Raw genomic sequence first — 21,920 nt, 5'->3', positions numbered from 1 at the left:
CAGGAGGCTGAGGCAGGAGAATTGCCTGAACCCAGGAGGCGGAGGTTGCGGTGAGCCGAGATCGCGCCATTGCACTCCAGCCTGAGTAACAAGAGCGAAACTCCGTCTCAAAAAAAAAATAATAATAATAATAATAATAATAATAGTAAGTTTAAAAATAGATCAGGCACAGTGGCTCATGCCTATAATCCCAGCACTTTGGGAGGCCAAGGTGGGCAGATCACAAGGTCAGGAGTTTGAGACCAGCCTGGTCAATATGGTGAAACCCTGTTTCTACTAAAAATACAAAAATTGACAGGCATAGTGGCTCATACGTGTAATTCCAGCGCTTTGGGAGGCCAAGGTGGGTGGATCACCTGAGGTCAGGAGTTGGAGACCAGCCTGGCCAACATAGTGAAACTTCATCTCTACTAAAAATACAAAAAAATTAGCTGGGCATGGTGGCGTATGCCTGTAATCCCAGCTATTCAGGAGGCTGAGGCAGGAGAATCACTTGAACCCAGGAGGCAGAAGTTGCAATGAGCCTAGATCGTGCCATTGCACTCCAGCCTGGGCAACAAGAGAAACTACATCTCAAAAAAACCCAAAAAACACAAGCCCTCTAACAGCACTCACTTAGGACCTCTGTCCTTGACTCCAGCCCACTTCTCACTTGGAGGACATCAGAGAGGCTGTGGCATTTTCAGGGTCCAGCCAAGGGAAAAGTGGGTTGAGGATGGTCCCAGGTTGGGTTCTCTGGGAATCTGACTCCAAGAGGAAGATCAGAGTACAAGATATTTACAAAAGTCCCTTGAGACAAGCACCTGAGGGAGGCAGGGAAAGGGTTGGGCAAAGAAGTCTGGCTACAGGGGCTCTGCACAGCCAGAGTGGACCTGTCTGCTGGCCCTCCCCACAGCAGCTGGCAGCAGCTGGCCTTCGTGTGGCATATCTGTGAGTCTCCACAGGGACACGTCAGGTTTAGAGGAACATATTTACATGGTTTGCTCCACTCTTGTGTAAAGCTAGCTTATTGGTCTTGTCCTAGAATAAACTAGGAATGTGGCCTGTAGGAAAATCCTGCTGGGTAACGACAGAAGTGCAAAGTCCTATTGCCTTAAGGACATGCCCCACAGCACCCAGTGCTGGGAAAACCGTGAGCCGTGGAAGGAAAATAAGGTTTGAAATGTATGGAACCAGAAGCTCATCTGTGGGAAATTCTTCCAAATTTCACAGTTCCTATATGAAAGAAGGCTAATGACAGTTTCTCAAATTTCACAACAATCCAGAACATTTACATGGCACCATCAACAACAGGTTAGGAAGTTTAACTTTTCTAAACTATCAATAATTAGAACACAAGTTTCAACCATGTTAGGAAGAAGACTGAACTATCTTTTCTCTGTATGGAAAATATTTCCCCCCAAAATCACAAAATCCTTGTCCTATGTAGAGGTCTTTAGAGTAAGAAGCCAGACCATGTAGGGGACCAAAGTATTACAGAAATATGTCAGGAAGTTGCCAGAAGTTATGTTATTTTTCTGGATTTAGTATTTGTCAATTATTCAAAAAAGTTTTCAAGAAAAAAGTTTTGTCATTTATTTTTTCATTATTTTAATTCACTTCCATTTTTGAATTCATAACATTTTCTTTTTCTATTTTTGAGGGCGGGGATGGGGCTTCACCATGTTGGCAAGGCTGGTCTCGAACTCCTGATCTCAGGTGATCCACCTGCCTTGGCCTCCCGAAGTGCTAGGATTATAGGTGTGAGCCTGTAAAGATGAAGAAAACACGCCCAGCCCTGTTTTCTTTTTCTAAAACAGGAACCTGGGCCAGGCACTGTGGCTCATGCCTGTAATCCCAGCACTTTGAGAGGCTAAGGCAGAAGGATCAGTTGAGGCCAGGAGTCAAGACTAGCCTGCACAAGATAGTGAGACCCCATCTCTACAAAAAAAATTTAAAAATAGGCCGGGCGCGGTGGCTCAAGCCTGTAATCCCAGCACTTTGGGAGGCCAAGGCAGATGGATCACAAGGTCGAGAGATCGAGACCATCCTGGTCAACATGGTGAAACCCTGTCTCTACTAAAAATACAAAAAATTAGCTGGGCATGGTGGCGCGTGCCTGTAATCCCAGCTGCTCACGAGGCTGAGGCAGGAGAATTGCTTGAACCCAGGAGGCGGAGGTTGTGGTGAGCCGAGATCACGCCATTGCACTCCAGCCTGGGTAACAAGGGCAAAACTCCGTCTCAAAAAAAAAAAAAAAAAAAAAAAAAAAAAAAAAACACACACACACACACACACATTTAATTTAGCTGGATGTGGTGATGTATGCCTGTAGTCTCAGCTACTTGGGAGGCCGAGGCAGGAGGATTGCTTGAGTTGGTCAATAAAACAGAAAAAAATGACAAAAAAAAAAAAAAAAGAAAAAAGGGAGGGAGGGAGGGAGGGAGGGAGGGAGGGAGGGAGGGAAGGAGGGGAAAGAAAGAAAAGAGAGAGAGAGAAAAGAGACTAGGCGGTGGTGGTTCAGCTGGGCCTGGTGGCTCACACCTGTAATCCCAGCACTCTGGGAGGCTGAGGCAGATGGATCACGAGGTCAGGAGATCAAGACCATCCTGGCTAACGTAGCGAAACCCTGTCTCTACTAAAAATACAAAAAATTAGCCAGGCGTGGTGGCCTATGCCTATAGGCCCAGCTACTTGGGAAGCTGAGGCAGAATCTCTTGAACCCGGGAGGCAGAGGTTGCAGTTAGCTGAGATTGCACCACTGCACTCCAACCTGGGTGACAGAGTGAGACTCCATCTCAAAAACGAAGGAGAAAGCAGGGAGTTAAGAAGCAAGAGTCCCTTCATGGAGCTTTTCTAGGGGCCTTGGACCAAGGGCCACTGAGGCACTAGAGCACATTTGAGGCTGCCATAGAAGCAAAGGCAACGAGGGCGGCCTGCCTGACTGCAGGTTGGGGCTGCTGGAGTGAGGGATCTGGGGAGGGGCTGCTATTGGAGACAGAACAGTGGACCCTCGGGGGAGGTCCTTGAAAGAAGGAAACCAGAGCCAGCTGCTGTTTGATGGCAGGACTAAAGTCACCTCCTCCCTGAGGTGGTGACAAGGATGGTGTGTGACTACACGGTGACTGGGGGCCTGGGGCTCTCAGTCCCCATCAGAGATCCTCAGCATCTGGTTTCAGCTTCACCACTGCCCCATCCTCTTCCCAGCTGACTAGTCCCTCCTCGGCTCCCCCTGTGCACTGGAGAGGCCCAGGACCCTCACTTGGCACTTGAGACCCTTTATCATGGGCACTGCCCACCTTGCCCATGTGCAGAGAGTACCGAACACAGCATGTACCCTTTGCTCAGGAGACCTCCACCTGGAGTTCCCTTCCCCACACCCATTTCCCTTTAGGGCTCAGCCAGGTTGTCAGCTCCTCTGCCTCCCTAAGCCACCCAAGTCTGTCCCGATGGGAGTCCTCTCCCATCACATTAGGGGTCCCCGGGTACTGGCCAGGCCAGAGTTTTTGTCTGTTTTGTGACAAGTTCTGGCCCCGTCACCCAGGCTGGAGTGCAGTGTCACAATCTTGCTCACTGCAACCTCTGCCTGCCAGGCTCAAGCCATCCTCCCACCTCAGCCTCCTGAGTAGCTGGTACTACAGGCACACACCACCATGCCCAACTAATTTTTTTTTTTTTTTTTTTTTTTTTTGTAGGGATGAGGTCTTGCCGTGTTGCCCAGGCTGGTCTCAAATTCTTGAGCTCAAGTGATCCTCCCGCCTCAGCCTCCCAAAGCACTGGGATTACAGCATGAGCCACCATGCCCACCCTGGAAGAGCAGTTGTGTCTGCAGGTTGGATCCTTAGAGAGGAAAGGTCAGGTGGTGGGGGCAATGGAGCAGTGTGAGCCAGCCTGTGCCCCACCTGCCCACCCGTCCTGGACACCACATCAGCTGGCTCTAAAAGTAGAAAAGGGGCACAGGGTCCAGACAGGCCTGGAGATAACAGACCTGGCCCAGGACCTCAGGCCATCCCCCCACATCCTCCTGGCTGTCAGGCAAAGAGAGGCACATGTTTGATCACCCACTCTGGGTGGAAGTCCCCTTTATTTGGATTTGCCGCTGGGTGGCTAGATGATGTAGGTGGCCTTCGATGTGGACCAGGAGGGCATCCAGCATGTGCAGGACCTCACGGAGCAGGGTGCGGTCTGAGATTGGGGCCCGCCGTTTCCAGGGGCCACAGGGCTCAGTGGTCACCTGTGGATGCTAAGAACAGGACCAAAAGATAGGAGTGAGAGTGGAGGGCCGAGAGGGAGGGGCAACGAGGGGCCGAGACGGAGCTGGGGAGCAGGTTGAGGGCTGTGGGGCAGTGCCCTGATAGGATGGGAGGGAGACTCAGGGTGATAGAGGATCACTGAGGGTCTGTTGTGGGCTATGGTGGTCGCAGGGCCCACAGGGACTGGATGAGAGCAGGGGTACTAAAGGGGAGAGCTGGGGGCAGGGTGCTGGCTGTGGGTGGTGAATGTGGGTTCCATAAAGGTGTGTGGACACAGGGACAATGGGCTGTGAGCCAGGGGTGGGGGTGTAAGAGGCCCACAACGGGGCAGGGCTGGATGGAAGACAGAGGCTCACTGGGTGTACATGGAGGCAGGGGCTGTGGGGGAGACAGAAGAGCTGTGCTTACCTCACCCTTGGTGGCCTGTGAGCACTGCCGCCACTGTAGCATCTTACGGCGAATCATCAGCATCACAGTGGTGATCGTGACCCCAGCCACAGGGTAGATGTGGCTTGCTCCTGGTCCCAGCCAGTAGCCAGGACAGATCAGGCGGCCCCTACAGCCCTCTACAGTATTTGGCTGACACCCCCAGGGCTGCAAGTCCAGCCCCACCTGGTACCAGAGGGGTCTCGACCAGGCATGGGTAGGGGCAGGCATTACCAGCAGGAATAGCAAGGGCAGCGAGGGCAGCATGTGCAGCATGGCCGCCGCTAGTACCAAGGGCTGGAACCCGGGCGCCTGGCAACAGGCAAACACCCCTCCCCCAGTAACAGGCCTGGCTCTGAGGCAGCAGGTTCCAGCCAGGCCTGTGACCTTTCATGAGGCAGCCTGGCCAGAGACTCACTTTGGTAGGGGGGCTGGGGTACAGGGCATGACAAGAATGGCAGACCTGAGTTCTGGGTTTTACTCTCCCAGCAGGCCCTGGCTGGCCCAAAACTGAGGGAGCACATCATTTTGAAGCTGCGCCCTCGGCTGGTGTGGCAGCACACACCTGATATCCCAGCACTTTGGGAGGTTGAGGCAGGTGGATGGTTTGAGCCCAGAAGTTTGAGACCAGCCTGGGCATCATGGTAAAACTCTGTCTCCATAAAAAATACAAATAATTGGCTGGGTGGTCGTATATGCCTGTATTCCCAGCTACCCAGGAGGCTGTGAGAGGATCACCTGAAACCAGGAGGTCAAGGCTGCAATGAGCTGCGATTGTGCCCTTGCACTCCATCCTGGGTGACGGAGTGAGATTCTGTCTTAAAAAAGATAAAAAGAGGGCCGGGTGCGGTGGCTCACGCCTGTAATCCCAGCACTTTGGGAGGCAAAGGCAGGTGGATCACGAGGTCAAGAGATCGAGACCATCCTGGTCAACATGGTGAAACCCCGTCTCTACTAAAAATACAAAAAATTAGCTGGGCATGGTGGCGCATGCCTGTAATCCCAGCTACTCAGGAGGCTGAGGCAGGAGAATTGCCTCAACCCGGGAGGCGGAGGTTGCGGTGAGCCGAGATTGCGCCATTGCACTCCAGCCTGGGTAACAAGAGCGAAACTCCCTGTCAAAAAAAAAAAAAAAAGATAAAAAGAAGAAACCAAGTCACAGTTAAAGAAACCAGACTAACAGAAATTCTTTTTTTTTGAGACAGAGTCTTGCTGTGTCACCAGGCTGGAGTGCAGTGGCATGATCTCAACTCACTGCAACCTCCTCCACCTCCCTGGTTCAAGCAATTCTCCTGCCTCAGCCTCCTGAGTGGCTGGAACTACAGGTGCCAACCACTACACCCATCTAATTTTTGTATTTTTAGTAGAGACGGAGTTTCACCATGTTGACAAGTCTCAATCTCTTGACCTCATGATCCGCCCACCTTGGCCTCCCAAAATGCTGGGATTACAGGCGTGAGCCACCACGACCGGCCAGAAATTCTTTTTTTTAAGAAACAGCTCACTGCAGTCTTGATCTCCTGACCCTAAGTGATCCTCCTGGCTCAGTCTCCTGAGTAGCTGAAACTACAGGTATGCACCACCATGCCTGGCTAATTTGTTTATTTACTTTTTTTTTTTTTTTGAGACGGAGTTTCGCTCTTGTTACCCAGGCTGGAGTGCAATGGCGCGACCTTGGTTCACCGCAGCCTCCGCCTCCTGGGTTCAGGCAATTCTCCTGCCTCAGCCTCCTGAGTAGCTGGGATTACAGGCACACGCCACCATGCCCAGCTAAGTTTTTGTATTTTTAGGAGAGACGGGGTTTCACCATGTTGACCTGGATGGTCTCGATCTCTTGACCTCGTGATCCACCCGCCTCAGCCTCCCAAAGTGCTGGGATTACAGGCTTGAGCCACTGCGCCCGGCTATTTACTTACTTTTTAAATGTACTTTATTTTGTAGAGATGGGGGTCTTACTATGTTGCCCAGGGTGGTTTCAAACTCTTGGCCTCAAGTGATCCTGACACTTCAGCCTCCCAAAGTGCTAGGATTACAGCTGTGAGCCACCATGCCTGGCACCTAGAAATCCTTGAGTTTACAGGACGGTAGAAGAAAATAAACAACTTGCTGAAACACTCAAATTCCCTCTGCTTATAAGATTAAAAAAACTGTCTAAAATCAGATGGACCCAATTATTGCCAATGAGTTTGCATAGAAAGAGCTTGTTGACATCACAGCCTGAATTTCTACTATGTTTCATATAACTCCCCCAGAATTTACACAGGGGACCCATGAGGAGGCATGAAGAATTAACTGCACATGTGCACATGCCTGAGAACTTTCCAGACCTCCCCTCCCTTCCACCAATCACCTACTAATCCCAGTATCCATTCCCTAAAACTCTTTCAGTAAAATCACTGCCTTAATGCCAGCACAGGAAGACATACTGGAGCCGGACTCCTGCTTCCTTGCTAGTTGACTTGCAATAAAAAGCTTTCCTTGGCTGGGTGCAGTGGCTCACGACTGTAATCCTAGCATTCTGGGAGGCCAAGGTGGGTGTATCACTTGAGGTCAGGAGTTTGAGACCAGTCTGACCAACATAGTGAAACCCCATCTCTACTAAAAATATAAAAATTAGGCCAGCCACGGTGGCTCACACCTGTAATCCCAGCACTTAAGGAGGCCGAAGCAGGTGGATTACTTGAGGTAGGAGTTCAGAGACCAGCCTGGACAACATGGTGAAACCCTGTCTCTGCTAAAAATATAAAAATTAGCCACGTGTGGTGGCAGGTACCTATAATCCCAGCTACTCGGGAGGCTGAGGCACAAGAATTGCTTGAAGGCGGGAGGAGGTGGTTGCAGTGAGCCAAGATCATGCCACTGCACTTCAACCTAGGTGACAGAGACTCTGTAGGGATTACACACTTGTAATCCCAGCTGTTGGGGAGACTGAGGTGGGAGAACTACTTGAACCCAAACTTGGTGTCAGGTCCACAACTGTAATCGCAGTAGTTTGGGATTCTGAGGCAGAAGGATCTTTTCCGCCCAGCAGTGAGACCATGGTGGGCAACATAGTAAGATCCTGCCACTATCAAAAAACTAATGAAATTAGCCCAACATGGTAAGAATTGCTTCAGCCCAAAACCCTGTGTCATAGTACTAGTTTCTAGCACTTCAAGCAGTGAGCTGTTTTGCTCAGTAACACTCTCACCCTGTCCTTCTCCTCACCTATTAGCTAACCCCTAAAATCCAAACACCTGCAGTGGCTCACATGTGTAATCCCAGCACTTTGGGAGCCTGAGGCCAAGGATCTCTTGAGCCCAGGAGTTTGAGCCCAGCCAAGGAAACATAGTAACAACCCATCTCTACAAATTTTTTTTTTTTTTTTTTTTTTTGACAGTCTCGCTCTGTCCCCCAGGCTGGAGTGCAGTGGCACAATCTCTGCTCACTGCAACTTCTGCTTCCCAGGTTCAAGGGATTCTCCTGCCTCAGCCTCCCGAGTAGCTGGGACGATAGGTGTGCACCACCACGCCCACCTAATTTTTGTATTTGTGGTAAAGACAAGGTTTCACCATATTGGCTAGGCTGGTCTTGAACTCCCAACCTCGTGATCTGCCTGCCTTGGCCTCCCAAAGTGCTGGGATTACAGGCATGAGCCATCTTGCCCAGCATTTTTTTTTTTTTTTTTTTTTTTGAGACAGAGTCTTGCTCTGTCACCAGGCTGGAGTGTAGTGGCATGGTCTCAGCTCACTGCACTCTCCACCTCCCAGGTTCAAGTGATTCTCCTGCCTCAGCTTCCTGAGTAGCTGGGACAGGCATGTACCACCATGCCAGGCCAATCTTTTTTTTTTTTTTTTTTTTTTTTTTGAGATCAAGTCTTGCTCTGTCACCCAGGCTGGAGTGCAGTGGCGCAATCTCGGCTCACTGAAACCTTCACTTCCCAGGTTCAAACAATTCTCCTGGTTCAGCCCCCCAACTAGCTGGGATTACAGGTGCATGCCACCATGCCCCGCTAATTTTTTGTATTTTTAGTAGAGATGGGGTTTTAACATTGTTGGCCAGGCTACTCGGGAGGCTGAGGCAGGAGAATCGCTTGAACCCAGGAGACAGAGGTTGCAGTGAGCTGAGATAGCACCACTGCAGTCCAGCCTGGACGACAGAGCAAGACTCTGTCTCAAAAACAAACAAACAAAAAAACTAGCTGGGTGTGACAGTGTGTGCCTGTAGTCCCAGCTATATAGGAGGCTGAGGCAGGAAGACTGCTTGAGCCCAGGAGGTCAAGTCTGCAGTGAGTGGTGATCTTGCAACAGAGCAAGACCCGATTAAAAAAAAAAAAAATCCACATCGCTCCTAAAACCTTTTGCTTCCACCAGGGGCATCACCTGTCTAGGCTGACCAAACTCACGGGTCCCCCACCCCCAGCCTCAGCCCCACAGTCTGCATCGCAGTTGGGTGAGTGCTCGAAGATGTAGGATCAAAACCCATGGGCAGCTCCCTCACTGTCAGAACAAAGCTGGAAGCCTACTGGCCTGAGAGGTCCCCCAACCTGCTCACCTCAGCTCATGCTGCTCCTGCCTCCCACCGGCCTCCCTCAACATCCCTGCCGCTCCCAGTGCCAACAGTACAGCTTCCCATGCCTAGGAAGTCACCTTCTCATGGTTGGAGTTTCAGTTCCAGCATCACCTGCTCCCTGAGTCCCCCTCCCATGAGCATCTTGGGTGAAAAATGACCTCGTCTCTCACATGACCCTGCTTTATTTTCTTCAAAGCATTTCTAACTACCTGCAATTTCTTGTTTGAGGTCTGCTGCCCTAACACATAAGCTTCATTCAACCATTATTTACTAAGCAGCTGCCAGGGATAATTGCTGCTGCTAGAATGTGGTGTGACAGAGTAAACAAAAGCTCTTACTTCCTGGGGCTGAGCTTCTAGGACAGGGATTTGGGGCTGATGGTGCCAGGCACTAATACAGATCATGATAAAACAAAGCCAGGAAAGGTTGCCTCCGAGATTTGAAGGGCAGGGTGGCCTCTGTCCACTCTCAGGACAGTGAACAGGCCCCAGCACAGAGCCTGGCACCTGCTCACCACCTGATGAACAGCAGCGCTCACATGTGTGGAGCAGAGGACCTGAGCCCAGCACTGTTCTAAGCATTTCCTTATTTATTTATTTTTGCGACAGGTTCTTGCTCTGTCACCCAGGCTGGAGTGCAGTGGCATGTTCTCAGCTCACTGCAACCTCCACCTCCCAGGTTCAATCGATCCTCCCACCTCAGCCTTTCCAGTAGCTGAAATTACAGGCATGTGCCACCATGCCCAGCTAACTTTTGTGTTTTTAGTAGACACAGGGTTTCAACCGCCTTGGGCCTCCCAAAGTGCTGGGATTACAGGCCCAGCATCTACTCATTTAATATTCACTGAGCGACCCATGAAGCAAGAACTGTGACCACTCACACTCTACTGATGAACAGCACACTGAGGCCCAGAAAGATCCCAGGACCCGGCCCCTCCCCTACCATCACTATGTGGCAGCTGGCCCAATACCCTACCGCCTGCTGGGTCACATGCTTGGATGTCAGCATTTAACGGCAGAAATCAACACACACTCCTTGACTGACAGTGTTCTACCAAGCCCAGGTGATCTATCTGTCATCTGGGATGGAGGGCAGTGGCGAGATCTCGGTTCACTGCAACCTCTGCCTCCCAGGTTCAAGTGATTTTTCATGCCTTAGCATCCCAAGTAGTTGGGATTACAGGCATGCGTGACCACGCCTAATTTTTGTATTTTTAGTAGAGATGGGGTTTCACCATGTTGGCCAGGATGGTCTCGAACTCCTGACATCAAGACATCCACCCGCCTCGGCCTCCCAAAGTGCTGGGATTACAGGTGTCAGCCACCACGCCCAGCCTGGTTCATGCGTATTCTTAAGCATAGAGCAGCAATGTGGGGGAACAGCTGCTCTTAGGTGATCACTCTGCATCCTCCAGGGACTGCCCAGTGGCACCCACACTGCCCTGTACCTTATCGGGTATTCCTGAGAGTGAGTTATTCCTGAGAAGCAGCTCTGGTTCCAACTATTTCACAGCTGAGGACACAGGGACTGAGCGCTATGCATGGCTGGGGAGCAACCTGAACCGTGGATGATGCCTCTACAGCTCCCCTCCTCCGTATCCTCACCTCCCTGAGTCTTTCCTCCACCTTCTACCCCGTCTCACCTTCAGGGCACAGGAAGGGTCAGCAGCCACAGCTGTGGACCACCCGCCACCAAGTCCCCACCAAGCCACAGCAGAGCCTGGAGTTGAGCAGACAAACCTTTATTCCTGAGGCTAAAACATGTACCAGTTCCCTCCCTGTACCCAGCCAGTGCCAGCCTGACTATAGTCCCCTGTCCCAGGCCTGAAGCACTGAACTTGGGAGTCCCAGGACCTCCATCCCTGAGTTGTGTGTATATATATGGAGGGGACTCCTAGGTAGCACCTGGAGGTGGCCTAGGGGTGAGGGGCTTCTCAAGGGTGCCCTGTCACAACCTTCAGAGGTACACAGTCTCAGGCAGGTTGCAGCATGGTCAGAGTCTGGTGACCTGGGGGAGCAGAGGAAGGGAGGCTCCAGTTACTTTCCAAAGGACACAGACCAACCCCGGCCCCCAGGAAGAGCTTTATCCAAAGACAGCAGGGAAAGCACTGGGCCCACTGACGATGACTCCATGGCCACCAGGAAAGACTCCCTGGAGCTGGGCCAGGGTGGGGACAAGCAGTAGATTAACAAAAAAGAGCTTGGCAGGCCAGAGGTCTCGACTCACTGAAACACGGCTGTTGGGGACAGGCCTCGGGTGTTGGAGGGCAAAGGTGACGGCATCGTGGACAGAGGCAAAGAGATGCTTCTTGGTGATAGATGCATCGAAGAAGTGCCCAGCCTCAAGCTGGCTGACCACAGGGCCTGTGGGCAAGGAGTAGGCCTCCCCTGACTCTCAGAACCACCAGGAACTCAACTCCCAGGAGCCAACAGAATGCCCTGACCTCAGCACCCCTGACCTCCACCCCTGGACTCACATCACTTGTAACTCTGGACTCTTGTCTCCCAGGATACCTCTGATCTCCAGTTCCAGAGAAAGATTTTTCCCTTGTGCTACCTGGAAAACTCCTTGGTCAAAAGCACCCCACCCTCTTCCCAGGTCCCTCCTGCTGTCCCCACCCTACTCACTGTGGCAGGCCGCCATGTACACCTCCACCTCGATCTCCCGGAAGTCACGGAAAATCTGTAGCAGAAAAGGGGGCCAGCCTCAGAGGGAGGCTCAGGGACTTCGTGGGCGGCTCAGGCAGGCTTGGGGAGGGAATGTAGAGGGGGAGCTTTGAGGATTTGGGGAGTCAGAGGCTTGGAGTGCTCTCAGGGAAAGTTACGGGGTCACTGTGGAGGCTTGAGGGGTCTTGGCCTGCCCCCGTCCTTACATTCTTCAGGCTCTTGAGGCACACAGTGTCCACGAAGGAGAGAGCGCTCAGGTCCAGGATGAGGCTGTGGAAGTCTGGCTGAGGCAGGCCCAGGGCCTTCAGTGTGGCCACATCTGCGGCCTTAGAGTCTTCTTGACCACTGGCTGTTGCATCTTCCATCTTATCCCCTGGGCTCACCTGATGGGGAGCCAGACATGCTGCCAGGGTCACCCATGAGAGGGTGAAGGCAGGACTGGACGCACACAGACATGCAGGGACACGCAAGTCAGATGCGGAGCATGCATGGGACACATAAGGACCCAGACATGGGGGAGTCACATAGGTATAAAAAGACAGGAAGGACAGATGTGTGAGGACACACAGAAGGCCACACCCAGATGTGCATGTACTGGTCTGCTACCTCCTTGACCAAGGCTGCACAAGGACATGAGAAGGGACAGTGCTGGGAGACCCTGTCCCATTCTCCTCAGCCAGGTCCGAGTGGGGAGGGGGCCCAGGAGCAGACCAGAATAGACACGGGTGTCCACATAACACACATGCACACGCCTCGGCACCCTGCCCTGTCCTGAGTCTCTAATTAAGCATGGCATCCCCTTTGAACCCTAATTTTTTTTTTTTTTTTTTTTGGATACAGAGTTTTGTTCTTGTTGCCCAGGCTGGAGTGCAATGGTATGATCTCGGCTCACGGCAACCTCCACCTCCCGGGTTCAAGTGATTCTCCTGCCTCAGTCTCGGGAGTAGCTGGAATTTCAGGCACGTGCTACCACACCCAGCTAATTTTGTATTTTTAGTAGAGACAGAGTTTCTCCATGTTGGTCAAGGTGGTCTCGAATTCCTCACCTCAGGTGATCTGCCTGCCTCAGCCTCCCAAAGTGCTGGAATTTACAGATGTGAGCCACCAGGCCTGGCCTCCAATTTTTTTTTTAAGAGACGGGGTGTTGCTTCATTGCCCAGGTTGAATGCAGTGGTTATTTACAGGTGTCATCAGAGCGCACTGCAGCCCTAAACTCCTGGGCTCAAATGATTTTCCTGCCTTAGCCTCCTAAAAAGCTGGGACTACAGGCACACACCACCACACACCTGCCTCTGACCCCTAGATTTTTTCCCATACACCCAACCCCTTTCCTCTACCCATGAGCAGACTCTGCGGGGATCTTGTGGCACCTACAAATTCAGAATCTTCATTGAGGCCTAAGAGTCTAGGCCTAGATTCTGTGGCATATCACGAATCTCCCTGCAGAGTATCTGAGCCAGCTCCCATTCCTCCTGCCATCGGCCCAACACCCTAGAGCCCACAGCTGCTGGGTCCATGGCGTTCCTCATGAGACATGCGTGGAGGCTGCATCTCTGCAGCTTACAGCTGTCCCCTCCTTTCCCACCGCCAGCCTCACCATCGCCTTGCAGTCCTCAGCGTCATTACTCCTCATGTCTTCCAGGCTGGTGTTGACATTAATGGAAACTGAGGTGTCCTTGGAGGAGGCAGCCTATGCCAGGGAAGACAGGGGATGGGAAATGGCTATCCCAGCTGCCATGACACCGTCACACAGGCCTGCTGATGCCCCGGTGTTGGGCAGGTAGCTGGGCCAGGACTGAAAGCTGTGGGACCCGGGGCAGCCATGCTGAAGCTCCTGGAACAGCCGTGAAAGGAAAGAGGACTGTGATGGTTCACACTGTCACTGGTTCAGATGATGGGAGAGAAACAAAATTCCACCCAGAGTCCAGACCCGCTAGGGAAGGAAGCAGGGTCCCTGGGAGCATGAGGGAGAATGGGGAAGGGACGAGGAGTGAGGATGAGTGAGGAGGCCAGAGGCCAGAGGCCAGGAGAAAGGCAGGGGTGGGGAGCAGAGGGCAGGGGACAGCCAAAAGGGGCCCTGCCTGTTTCTGAAGCTTCTTCTCCTTCTGCAGTTGCTTCAGCTTCAGTTGCTCCTGCTTCTTGAGCAACTTCTTCTTCTGGGAGATGAGGAGGTCGACATCCACACCGCACTGGAGCCAAACGTCAGAGAAGGAGCAGTGAGCTCTGGGGGAGCTGGGGCCTGATGCCCACTCTGGGGACCCCGCCTCACCCTCTGCTTCAGTGCATCACTGTAGAACTCAGCGTTGGCAAAGTACATGGTGGCTGAGGAGCGGAAGACCTTCACCCCTGGAACTTCCTTGGCCTGGGGATGGGGCAGAACTTGTGGGGGCTGATCTCCCCTCTCCCGGCTTCACCCTGTTCTCCTGCCTTTCCTTCCCTAGCATGCCCAGTGCCTGCCGCCACCCAGCCCTCTGCTCCCCAGCCTAGAGTCCAGGCCCTCCCAGGGACTTGGACCATAAGCCCGACAGTGTCCTCCCCATCCCTCCACCTCGCCTCTCCCTCCCCATCTCTCCTGCCACCACCCAGGCAGGCTTCACAGGCTCTTAGCCCTTCTCTTGGGGTTCCAACCCCTGCCTTTTGGTCTGTTTTCTGCACCCAGACAGAGGTCCTCCTAGGCTGTCATCCCAATCAGACCTTCCCCAGCTCATACCCCATTTAGGTCACAGCCCAGGTCTCTGCTGGGCTCCAGGCCTGCATGGTGCAACACCCCTCTTCTACCTGGCTGGGCTCCTCCTCTCCCATGTCTCAGACCCCTTAGCTCCTCCTCGCACTGCCTAATCGCACTGCACCCATGTTGCAGGGAACAGCCTTGTTTTCTTCCAGAGTACGCCACCTATAGTCCCAGCACTCGGCCCAAAACCTCTCAGGAGGTCAATGGATGACTAGGGATTTAGTAACTCCACTGATCAGATCAGGAAATGCTTCCGTTCCATCCTGGTGCTCCAGGGAGCTGCTGCTCTGGCTCTGTCTGACCTGGGGCTGCTCTGCAGGTAGAGCTTGTGCTGTTGACTCCATGACAGACCTCTCCCCGTCCCCATCTCTGTCCACTCTCCCTCTGTCCCTTCCTACCTCTAGAGGGGGTCGTAGACCCAATCTCCTCCCTTGAACTCCCAAAGACCAAAGCCAAAGTGTCCTCAGCCCCCAGTGTCCTGGCCAAGTGTGGAACAGTCCCACAAAGGCCCATTCTTCCTCTGTCTCCCCATCCACGCCATCCAGCTCACCTCTGAGTACTCTGCCACATCTCTGTAAATATCTGTGTCTGGCACCTGCCCCAGGATGGAGTAGTGGGGCCTGTGGAGGAGAGAAAGAACGAACAAAGAGGGGACAGAAAACGGGGACAGCAGAGGAGTTTGAAGAAGCCTGAAGTCCCCAGATACGCGTGGAAAGCTGGGGGGAACCCTGTGGCATTCCCTCACTAGCTAGAATGGGGGGACCAACATAATGAACTCACCTCTGCGTCCGGACCACCACGAGCAGCAGGGAGAAGATGACTGCAGCCACCAGGCCAAGGTCCAGGTTCAGCAGGATGGTGGCCATGAAGGTCACCAGCCAGATGAGCTGAGAACAAAAGGCAGTGGCTGGAGAGTGGCGAGGAGCCACAGGGCTGCCCAGTCCCTGCCCTGGGCTCCCAGAGCACTCACCAGATCCGCCCGATTGGCCTTCCAGAGGGAGCACACGTCACTGAGCTGCCGCAGCATGCCCTTCAGGTTCACAATGACGATGGCCGCCAGGACTGCCTGGGGTGGGGGCAGTGCTGCCAGGGGCCATTGAGGGCACCTGATGCTGACAACCCCACCATCGAGGCATGGCCAGACTGAGCCCAAGCACTCAGACAGAACCCCAGACACGAACCCCCACCCAGCCCCTGACCCTGACCACTTGGATCTGACTCTGAAGGGTTCTAACCCCTGACCCTTGACTCCAAATTTCTTTTTCTTTTTTTTTTTTTTTTTTTGAGGCGGAGTTTCGCTCTTGTTACCCAGGCTGGAGTGCAATGGCGCGATCTCGGCTCACCGCAACCTCCGCCTCCTGGGTTCAGGCAATTCTCCTGCCTCAGCCTCCTGAGTAGCTGGGATTACAGGCACGTGCCACCATGCCCAGCTAATTTTTTGTATTTTTAGTAGAGACGGGGTTTCACCATGTTGACCAGGATGGTCTCGATCTCTCGACCTCGTGATCCACCCGCCTCGGCCTCCCAAAGTGCTGGGATTACAGGCTTGAGCCACCGCGCCCGGCTTGACTCCAAATTTCACCTTGAAGAGCTCAGCCTTGAAAGACAGGACCTAACCTTGTGTCCCCACCCCTCGACTGAACCTAGACTGGCTGATCTGAGCCCTGGCCTGGCCAAGACCTGAAGCCTGGCTGGGTGGGGGCTCACCTTGGGCAGGCAATGGAATAGTTCCCCAAGTTTGACAATGATGAGGAGGATGAAAAGGGAAGAGATGGCTCCAGCAACCTGTTGGGGGAGGGGGCGAGCAGGGGTGAGACCCCCTTCCCCAGGCAAAGCAGTGTGCATGTCCACGTCCACCCCCATGCCCACACGCGAAGCCCACCTGCGAGTTGCCACCGGTGCTCTCCTGTACCAGGCTCCGAGACATAGAGCAACTCACGGGGAAGCACTGGAAGATGCCTCCAATGAGGTTACTGAGGCCCAGGGCCACCAGCTCCTGATGGAGGGAGTGTGGGTGTGAGACTTAATAGAAGTGCCTGGCTGCTGTCCCACTGTGTCTAGGCCTGTGTATCCCCAATCTCATCCCCACCCAGCGGCCCCCAGAGACTCGATGCTGTCCCACACATCCTGCTCTCCCACCCCTAGTGCCCCACGTGGCCCTAGCACATCTGTTGTCTCCCCATGTCCCACCTGTTCCTCCCCCAACCCCTTGCTGGCGCCTCCATACACCTAGATGCTTCCTACACATCCCACATCACCCAGACCTGGTTGCTGTCCACCCGGTAGCCGTGCCTCAGGGCGAAGATCTTTCCCAGCGAGATGGCAATGGCGAACCCAACCAGGGCGATGGCGAAGGCGCTGCCCATGAGCTTTGAGAACAACTGGGAGTTGGGGGCCACTGGGGGGACCAGCCTGTGAGAGGCATCTGTGAGGCCAAAGCAAGGTTTGGACCTGGCTACCCAACCCTCCCTGACCTGACGGAGGCCAGAGCTCACCCTGTAGGGATGTTGCCCACGACGTCTACATCAAATTTTTGCTTCAGATCCATGCCATAGGAGATACTTGTGGCCCCAATGAGCTGTGAGAGAGGACACAGTCAGGGAGGCAGGTGCTGGCATCATGGTCGGGACGATGAGTAAACCACGTGGGGTGAGGAGGGAGACATCAGGCAAACCCTTCTTCAGGGGTGGGGTGAGAGATGGGCAACACCATTTCGGGTATGGGGAGATGCTGTCAGGGGCAGGAAGAAACCAACATAGGGGCTTTCTGCTGTGCCCCCCACAATACCCAAGAACTCTCCCAGTCCCCCTCGAGCTGGCCCTCAAACACAGGAGGCTGCCCGCGCAGCAGGGACCCAGCCTGACCTGCTCTCCCCGCCAGCCCGCCGCTCCCTGGCCCTCGAACCGTGAGCAGCTCCCCGGGTACCGGCATGGGCAGCTGCTGCTGCAGCTTGTCATTCAACAGCTTCACCAGCACAAGCACCACCCCCGCCACAGCAGCGGTGACCATGGTGCCGACCTTGCTCTGGGGCAGCTTCCAGCAGACCTCCAGCACTGTCTGAGGAGAGGCAGGGTCACAGCCAGCACTCAAGGCCACAAGGCACACCTACCCCTCCCTCCCCCTGCCCTCACTCACATAGATGAGGGACAGTGGCCCAGAGTGGCTGCTCAGATGAAGCCCAAACACATACTTGAGCTGGGAAACGAAGACCTGCACAGCCGCAGCTGTGGTATAGCCTCGGACGAGAGGCTCTGACAGGTAGGTGACCACGAAGCCGAAGTGGACCAGGCCTAGCCCGACCTGTGGGGCGGTCAGGGGCAGTCAGGGGAGGCAGGGGTCCTAAGGGTAGCCGACAAGGGGTGCAGGGCAAGTAGGATGGGAGGGGATGAGTGGGCAGCAAGAGGAGGGCAAAGATGGTCAGACACCCAGGGGAATGCAGAGGGGTAGCGGGAGGAGCAGAAGTGATGGTGGGGGCACGTCCTCCTGACTGTTCCACACCTGGAAGAGGCCGACCAGGACACTGAGTGTGGAGGCCACCTGCACCCGGGCAGCATTGATCGTGGAGTCATTCAAGGCCTGTGGGGCCAGGGATTCTGTCACACTGCCCACCATCACAGACATAACAGCAAAGGTCCCTGTAAGGATAGCACAGGGCAGGTCTGAAGGGGAAAGGACACTGCCCTGCCCTAGTCTTAGGAGAAAGGCCGGGAGACTTCCACTTCTGGACAAACAATCTCAGACCATGGCTGTAGGAATGGGGGCAGTACTGGGGTTCAGGCATGGCCAGGCCAGGAGTGAATCCTGAGCTCATGGGCCCTTAAGGGTGGCTAGAAATGCTGGCTCTGCCGGGCGCGGTGGCTCACGCCTGTAATCCCAGTACTTTGGGAGGCCGAGGTGGACGGATCACCTGAGGTCAGGAGTTTGAGGCCAGCCTGACCAACATGGAGAAACCCCATCTCCATTAAAAATACAAAAATTAGCCAGATGTGGTGGTACATACTTCTAATCCCAGCTACTTGGGAGGCTGAGCCAGGAAAATCACTTGAACCTGGTAGGCGGAGGTTGCAGTAAGCTGAGATTGCGCCACTGCCCTCCAGCCTAGGCAACAAGAGCGAAAGTCCACCTCAAAAAAAGAATGAAAGAAAGAAAAAGAAATGCTGGCCCTGCCTCATCTACTCTGTCCCACCTGTGTCTACTGATCTAGGGACACAGACATTCTCTGTGGACTAGGGAAGGGGTCAGGGCTTGCCTCAGGCTGGTCAGGCCTCTGCTAAGTTCCAGGCCCCTTGGGCTGCCTCCCCCACTCACATCTTCCTGGAGCCAGGGCTTTGAGGTCCCCTGCCTCTGTGGTCCTATGGTCAGGGGTCTAGTCCTGCCTGGGAATGACTCGTGGGCTAGCCCAGGATGCAGCACCAATGCCACCCTCTTCCCCTGCTGCTCCTGCCCTGCTCAGCACCCCCTCACCCTGTCCTCCATGGTAGATGTGGGCATCCTCCTGGAACGCTAGGCCTGCCCCCACTTACCCACAGAGATGTGCCGGGAAGTGCCAAACAGGAAGTAGATGAAGACAGGGTAGAAGGAGCTATAGAGACCGAACACGGGGGGCAATCCAGCCAGGAGGGCGTAGGCCAAGCCTAGGGGTAGAATGGTAGCAGTGTGGGCCTGGAAGGCGAATCTTGAAAAGATAAGGGAATCCCAGCCCTGGTCCAGGTGCCACAGTTCCAAGATACAGGCCATGGCCCCAGTTTTGGGCATCACAGACCACAGGGTTTCCGGGCCAAGGCACTGAAGGTGGCTCACCCTGTGGAAGCTGCATGATAGCCACACTCAGGCCGGACAACAGGTCACCCAGGAGCCAGTCACGCACAGGATACCGGGGTAACCAGACCAAAATCGGGAGGTGTTGGAGCAGAAGGGCATGGGCCCGAGCACGGGAGCACCTGGGGACATGGTATGAGGGGTAGGTGGTCAGAACAGGAGCTACCTGGGCCCTGCCAGCATTCCCAGACCCCAATCTCAGCCTTACCGCAACCAGGTCTGCCACGGGCGGGCCCTAGGTGCTGAGCCCCGGTGCCCCAGTTCCTCCAGATGCTCCTGGTTCAGCAGCGGCCGTTCCATGTGGTAGTCTCGCTTCCGCAGCTCCATTGCTTGTGTTGCAGGCAGCAGTGCCTGCGTGTCCCTCGGTCTGGGGTGGCAAGACCACACAGATACAGTGAGGGCACCCCTGGCCCAACCTCCCCCATACCTCCGCCTAGGGCTAAAGAGTTACCTACCTGATTTTTCCAGGCCCCAAGATCAAGGTACAGTATTCCAGCCCCCAGCTGGCATCTGTGAGCCACATGCCCAAACCCAGACAGGGGCAGTACCTGAACTTTGGCTGGTGGAAGCCTCTTTCTAGGACAAAGTCCCCCAAGAAGGGACTACAGGATGAGCATGATCTATACCTCCAGCCAAGATATGGCTGCCCAGTGTTGGACATTCTACCAGTCCAGGCACCAGGCTGCCCCTCTCCGGGCCAATCGCCAATCCCTGTCCTGTCCCCAGGTCCTCCTCCAGCTGCCCTGGGAGCCCAGTGCTGGCTGAGAGCACACTCAGGGAAGGGGTCCAGCAAACCAGGGGTCCAGTTCCTCAAGCAACCCTCTTCCCAAGCCTCAGGCCTCAGATGAGACCCACCCCTCTAAGGAAAGTATTGGGGCCAAGCTTGCCCCTGGGCCTCCAGCCCCAGGGTCCAGGTGGTAGACAGCTCAGGCCTGGTCTGGGGAAGGCAAGGAATGGCTCTCACCTGAGAAGAAGGTCTTTCTTGGAGCGGGAATCTCTCACCTAGAGGGAGAGGACCCCACCTGGAAAGGGAAGTACCCACTTGAAGTGGGGGAAAGAGCTCATCTGGGAATAGAAGCTTTCAATGGGAATCTCAGCTAGAGGGATTTCTAACCTGCCAGGAAATGTTTACCAACCAGGCAAGTTCTGACATAGGGGGAATCTTTCCTCTGCCCAGAGGCTCCTACCTGAAGTCAGAGAACGCTCTCACATGGGAAGAAAAGACCTAGAGGAAGAGGGTTCTCACCTAGAGGTAACTCTCCCCTAGGGGAAGCTCTGACCTGGCGGAAGGCTCCTAGTGGAAAGGGGAAAAGCTCTCACCTGGGAATAGATCTAACATGGGGATCTTACCTGGGGGAAAGCTCTAGCCTGTTGGGAAGCTTTCACCAGTCAGGAAAGTTCTGATCTTGGAAAAGCCCTGACCCGCGGAGAGGATCCCACTCGAGGGACAGGAACTCCCCTGGGAGGGCCTCTAACCTGGCTGTACGGTTGGAGGAGTTTGGAGTGGGTGCAAGGAAGATCCTCATAGACTTTTGGCACCGCTGTCTCAAGGAGATCTTAGAGCCCCCTCTCCCTTCCTACAAGAGTCACTCAGGTCTTCTTAAAGGACACCCTCCCCGCACAACGTGAGACACGCGTCTGGAGGGCGGAGCCTTGAGTATTGGCCCCTTCCTTTAGGAGGGCAACTGGGCCCAGGAAGGCCAGAGTGCTCACTCCCCGGGTCAGTGGAGCTGGGTGGACTCGGGCCCTAGCTGAAAGCAGCTAGTCCACGGGCCGCCGCCAGGGACTTCCGGCCCTCACACACCCCGGCGGGCACATCGCCTGGCTGGGGTCCTCCGCACGCAGCTGCTTCCCTGTGGCCCGAGCTGTCCCTCGGGAGGCACTCCAGAGGCTTCTCCGCACAGCCCAAGGGGCTGGGGTCGCGCCAGCTCCCGCCCCCATCCCTTGCTGCAGAGGGGCAGCCGCCTGCAGAAAATCGGCAAAGAGGTAACCAAGCCGTCGCAAGCGGAGAATGCTTGCTCCAGCTAGGCCACCGTGGAACTCACCCCGACGCATCCGCCAGCCCCATGGCTCGCAAGCACTCCCGCACCCGCGGCTCCTGCGGCTAAGGCGAGAGGCCACTACGCTCCGGAAGGCGGCGCCGGGACCAGGCGAGGCAAGCGGCGCGCTCCCGGGGGCTAATCCCGGGGCAGGACGGGGAGGTTTGGGCCAATCAGCGTGCTGGGGCGGGGCCTAAGCAGCGTTCTCCGGGCTGGACGAGCTTAAGGAGGAGGATTTAACCGCTTCCTCCCCGGCTGCCTGGGTTTGTGCGGGCCCCCTAACTTCTCGCCCGGCCCTCTGCCCCAGCTGGATAGGACTGCATAACTGGAATTAAGCACCTGCGCTGGATGCTTAGTTCCAGTTCTGCAGTCTGATCCAGCCGCGCCCCCAGGCCTTGAGTAGTTTGAGGCTCATCCTAGGTCCTGGCTCTGGAGAAGGTACTCAAGGAATGGGCAA

The 21,920-nt window shown here is 54.7% G+C and overlaps 2 protein-coding genes across 5 annotated transcripts; both read right to left on the bottom strand.

Moving 5' to 3' along the window:
• Positions 1-3,687: 3,687 nt before the first annotated feature.
• TMEM89 (transmembrane protein 89) lies at positions 3,688-5,872 on the bottom strand. The gene is made up of 2 exons (XM_003926310.3): positions 4,641-5,872; positions 3,688-4,222 (listed from the first exon to the last, which is right to left on the bottom strand). Exons 1-2 carry the CDS (start codon positions 4,932-4,934, stop codon positions 4,037-4,039), a joined length of 480 nt encoding a protein of 159 aa, XP_003926359.1. The 5' UTR covers positions 4,935-5,872; the 3' UTR covers positions 3,688-4,036.
• A 4,977-nt stretch (positions 5,873-10,849) lies between these two features.
• SLC26A6 (solute carrier family 26 member 6) lies at positions 10,850-21,602 on the bottom strand. Of its 4 annotated transcripts, none has more exons than XM_010337072.2 (21): positions 21,470-21,602; positions 19,633-19,791; positions 19,407-19,546; positions 19,130-19,240; positions 18,105-18,241; positions 17,742-17,906; positions 17,511-17,663; positions 17,102-17,184; positions 16,871-17,018; positions 16,489-16,602; positions 16,314-16,391; positions 15,577-15,672; positions 15,387-15,493; positions 15,157-15,226; positions 14,145-14,237; positions 13,957-14,064; positions 13,473-13,565; positions 12,082-12,258; positions 11,837-11,891; positions 11,436-11,572; positions 10,850-11,216 (listed from the first exon to the last, which is right to left on the bottom strand). In XM_010337072.2, exons 1-21 carry the CDS (start codon positions 21,490-21,492, stop codon positions 11,202-11,204), a joined length of 2,262 nt encoding a protein of 753 aa, XP_010335374.1. In that variant the 5' UTR covers positions 21,493-21,602; the 3' UTR covers positions 10,850-11,201. The 4 variants fall into 4 exon arrangements, with proteins under 4 accessions (XP_010335374.1, XP_074259999.1, XP_074259997.1 ...); XM_074403898.1 differs by lacking the exon at positions 21,470-21,602 and adding an exon at positions 20,389-21,463; XM_074403896.1 differs by lacking the exon at positions 21,470-21,602 and adding an exon at positions 20,901-21,463.
• Positions 21,603-21,920: the final 318 nt, after the last annotated feature.

Source organism: Saimiri boliviensis, chromosome 8 (genome assembly GCF_048565385.1).
Source record: "Saimiri boliviensis isolate mSaiBol1 chromosome 8, mSaiBol1.pri, whole genome shotgun sequence".
Taxonomy (NCBI): Eukaryota; Metazoa; Chordata; class Mammalia; order Primates; family Cebidae; genus Saimiri; species Saimiri boliviensis.
Note: the sequence above shows the minus strand (reverse complement) of the source record. Positions and strands in the feature narration are given on the sequence as shown.